Source organism: Helicoverpa zea, chromosome 24 (assembly GCF_022581195.2).
Source record: "Helicoverpa zea isolate HzStark_Cry1AcR chromosome 24, ilHelZeax1.1, whole genome shotgun sequence".
NCBI lineage: Eukaryota > Metazoa > Arthropoda > Insecta > Lepidoptera > Noctuidae > Helicoverpa > Helicoverpa zea.
Genome location: NC_061475.1, coordinates 7,051,581 through 7,055,370, shown reverse-complemented (window position 1 = coordinate 7,055,370; position 3,790 = coordinate 7,051,581). Strand labels below are relative to the sequence as shown.

Genomic DNA, 3,790 nt, shown 5'->3' with positions numbered 1-3,790 from the left:
AGAATAAATGTATCTCCAAAATATTGTTGTAGGATTACAGATAAAACTTTTATGTGGGTCAAAAGGCAATCAAATGGTTTGATAGTCTGTAGAAAAAATATTATAATGTTTAACCATCTATGCTATTAATACATTAACGATTTAGTGCATATAAATCGGCTTATAAGAACTTAAAGTTCAAAAATATCAGGAAGTTGTCAGCAAACAAAAACAGTTCAAAGCCAAGATATAGCATTTGAAAGGATCGCCAATATTAGACTGGGGAAACCCCAAAAGTACCAGGATGACATAATACCAAAGAAGTTTTGCGACCCACGCAGACTTAAAATACAATAAAGACTTTTTTCGATATTCAAAACAACTTATCTTGATTTGTGTGAATCTGGATTGTCAACTAAGGTCAAAGAACTGATCGTAGAATCGGAGACAGATACAAATTGCGATATATCTAAGCGTGAGAGTATCTGTGTAAAAAATTGTGTCATTCTACCAACAAAGAAAACAATGGTATCTATGTAAAGAAGGGTAGATACATCTGAACTTAGTATCCTGAGGAAAAAAACTATTCTGACTACGCAGATGAATAAAACATGTTTTTGTCTAAAAGTCTAATTTGTTTCATTCAACATAGTTTCTGTTTCGGCTGATATGTAAGGACCGCAAGTCACCCGTACAAAACATCATACAAAATGATCATGAATACCGGTTTCTCGCTTCTTCGTACCTACTCGACTCGTTAGCGTAAGCCGCATCATCATATAGGAATTTGGACTTTAGGTCAACAATGACAGAGCCTCGTTTCATTTGTACATGCTTACAATATAAATATCTATAAATTAGTCACATTCCCGTTTCGCATTATAATTGTTCAGTGTACCGCCAGCCATGGTCGAGATCACAATGAGGGTCGTCGCGTTAGTGTTCATATTTATCGGAACGTGTTATTGTCAAGTGGATTTCTATGAACGGCCGCGGAACTTTAGTATCGAACTATTGTATCACACACAGTTGGAAACTGAAGGGCATGTAGTGATATCACCTTTCGGGATATGGACCTTGATGACTGGTATTGCCCTTGGAGCGACGGGCAACAGCTACAACCAGCTCGCGAGGGCATTCATCCTGCCGAAGAATCAAAACACATTAATTCAAGGATACAAAGAGTTGACGAACGCTGTCCTAGCCCAAGGAAATCATGGAGTCAGCCTTGCTAGCAGAAACTTCGTGTTTTTGGACAACGACTTCTCGGTGTACCCAGCTTTCAGAGGCACACTACAGAATGATTTCGGAGCCTCACTTAAAGTTCTGGACTTCGACGATCCCAACTCGGCCCGCATCGCTAACACCTACATCGAGAAATCAGGCGGTCGTGTCTCCAACGTTCTGCGATCAGACGACTTCCATGAATCAAGAATGATCCTCACAAATGTGATATCTTTCAAAGGACTGTGGGCTTCACCCTTCAACAAAAGTGATACAGTGCTGGAACCGTTCTACGATGAAAATAAAAAGGCTGTAGGCAGTGTAAACATGATGTTCCAAAAGGGACAATTTGCGTTCTCAAATATGCAGTCATTGAAATCTTTTGTGGTAGAGCTACCTTATGGTACGGATAAGAAATACTCAATGATCGTCATACTGCCATACCCTTCAGTGAAAATCGCGGATATGTACAAGAACTTCGACCACGTGAGCCTTAAGGATGTCTTCAAGAGGCTTCAAGATGATGTTGACGCTTTTGGCATGGAAGATGTTGACGTGAAACTGCCAAGGTTCCAAATTAGCACAAACCTGATTCTCAACAAGCCCTTGAATCAAATGGGCGTGTATGATATCTTCCAGCCTGATCTGGCTAGCTTCCAACGAGTGACTAAGGACAATATCTTTGTGTCAGCCATAGTACATAAAGCTGAGATTGAAGTGACAGAATCCGGTACGGTGGCGTCTGCCGTTTCTACAGCTACTTTCTCCGACAGGATATCAGCGCCATATTTCCATGCTAATCGACCATTTATCTACTTCATTATGGAGAAAACTACGACGACTGTGATATTCAGTGGTATTTATTCTAAACCTACTGTATATTGATGAGAATACTCAAGACTGTAAAGTGTTACATCCGTGTTCGCTAAAAAAAAAACAATTTAAAATTGACAGCTGACGATCATCACTATTTTCAAGTCGATTGGAACAATATTTGAATATGAATTTTGTTCTAGAATGACTTGTCAGTTTTTAGAAATGAGTTTCGTATCAAAAACTTTTTTTTATATTATTGCCACCAAGTAGGATTTAATAGTGATTAATTTAATTTTAATTAATCCTTTTTTGTACTTTTGTCGTATGTTTTGATGCAAAAGAGCAATGAATGTGGAAATTAAAATAATGAATCATTGTGTTAGCCTTAACATGTAAATGGGTGTCGTTGAAAGAATTATAAGCGTTAATAGTTGTTTTTAAGTGATTTTCCTTCCTCCTGTTTCGCTATAATAGGCAAAATAAACATTATTTAAAAGTTGACATCGGTGGACGTGAAAACGGTATTAGGTACTTAATTTATATTATAATGCAACTCAAAAACTCGTTGATAACTACCAATGCAACCTATTTACGACAAAGTCGATGACTGTACGATATTTAAAATCCAATAAGGTCATTTTAACTTATTAGGTATTATAAAAATATTTTTTTGTTTGTTGGGTACATATAAACAAAAAAATCCTAACCTAATAAAAGCTGAAAAATTAATGAACTGATGTTAAAAATTCTGTCTTTATTGGAAAGCTAGCACTATCCCCGAATGACATCTACACTAGTCTATAGATACTAACAGCCTTACTTATAAACGTGAATTAAATATAAGTAATACTAGTAACTATTATATAATCTGTGGTAATACTTAAGGGCTGTTTAAGAAAATTCTTACTTATAAACGTTGCTTATTAAGCATGTCTTAACTAACATTTAATCACTACTTAAGACTTTAAGTAGTGATTAGTTAAAATGTTGCTTAGAGAAGGTGATTAGAGATTTTATAAGTAAGGGGGTTATATAATAAAAAGAAATTATTTTTTTGTTTGTACCCTAAAAGCTTCGATACTACTAAACCAATTTGAAAACTTTGATTATTAAATATAATCGAAGTTTGAAAAATTCTTTCATTAAAAAGCTGCACTCTTCTCTAATAACATGGCTTAGCATTATTTTATTCCGGTACAGCCAGTATAGTTTCCACGGAAACCGCGGGAAAACGGCTAGGTAGTTCATAAAATTAACACAGGCATATACTCACGTATTGTTATTACTCTGCTTTTGATTAGATCATAGTAATACTCATTATTTCTATTTATAAAATAATATGACTATAAACTACCTATATAACCTTCGTGTTTGCCAAGATAAAACCTACCTCCTTGTTTTGAAATCCTCCTTTTAATCGTAAACTATCGTTAAATAAGTAATTTGCAGGCTATTTTGAACCTTATCAGTATTGCAATAGATGTGATTTTTATATAATTTGGCTGTACCTAATATAAAAAGCTTACCTATACATCAACATAATTAGGTTATCTAAGCAATAAGTCTATTTTTGATCCTAGTAAGTAAAATAGTTCCCTCGGGTCAGGTGGAGCCGCGAGCTGAATCTAGTTTATTTTATACCTAGGTACAGATAATTTGCCAAAAGCAAAGATAAACAAATAAGAGGAAAAAATATGCAGCAAATTATGATTATCATACGTATCAGAATTTAATGCAGATCATGGCCTTTTAAGTGTTATCTATAAGTTTA

The 3,790-nt window shown here is 35.1% G+C and overlaps 1 protein-coding gene across 1 annotated transcript; it reads left to right on the top strand.

Annotated features, from left to right (window-relative positions):
- Nucleotides 1–853: 853 nt before the first annotated feature.
- Nucleotides 854–2,455, top strand: LOC124642415 (serine protease inhibitor 77Ba-like). Its single transcript, XM_047180821.1, has one exon. It carries the CDS (start codon nt 886–888, stop codon nt 2,086–2,088), a length of 1,203 nt encoding a protein of 400 aa, XP_047036777.1. The 5' UTR covers nt 854–885; the 3' UTR covers nt 2,089–2,455.
- Nucleotides 2,456–3,790: the final 1,335 nt, after the last annotated feature.

Excerpts from the sequence above, each read along its gene's own strand:
- LOC124642415 (XM_047180821.1), top strand. The coding sequence starts at position 886 with ATGGTCGAGATCACAATGAGGGTCGTCGCGTTAGTGTTCATATTTATC.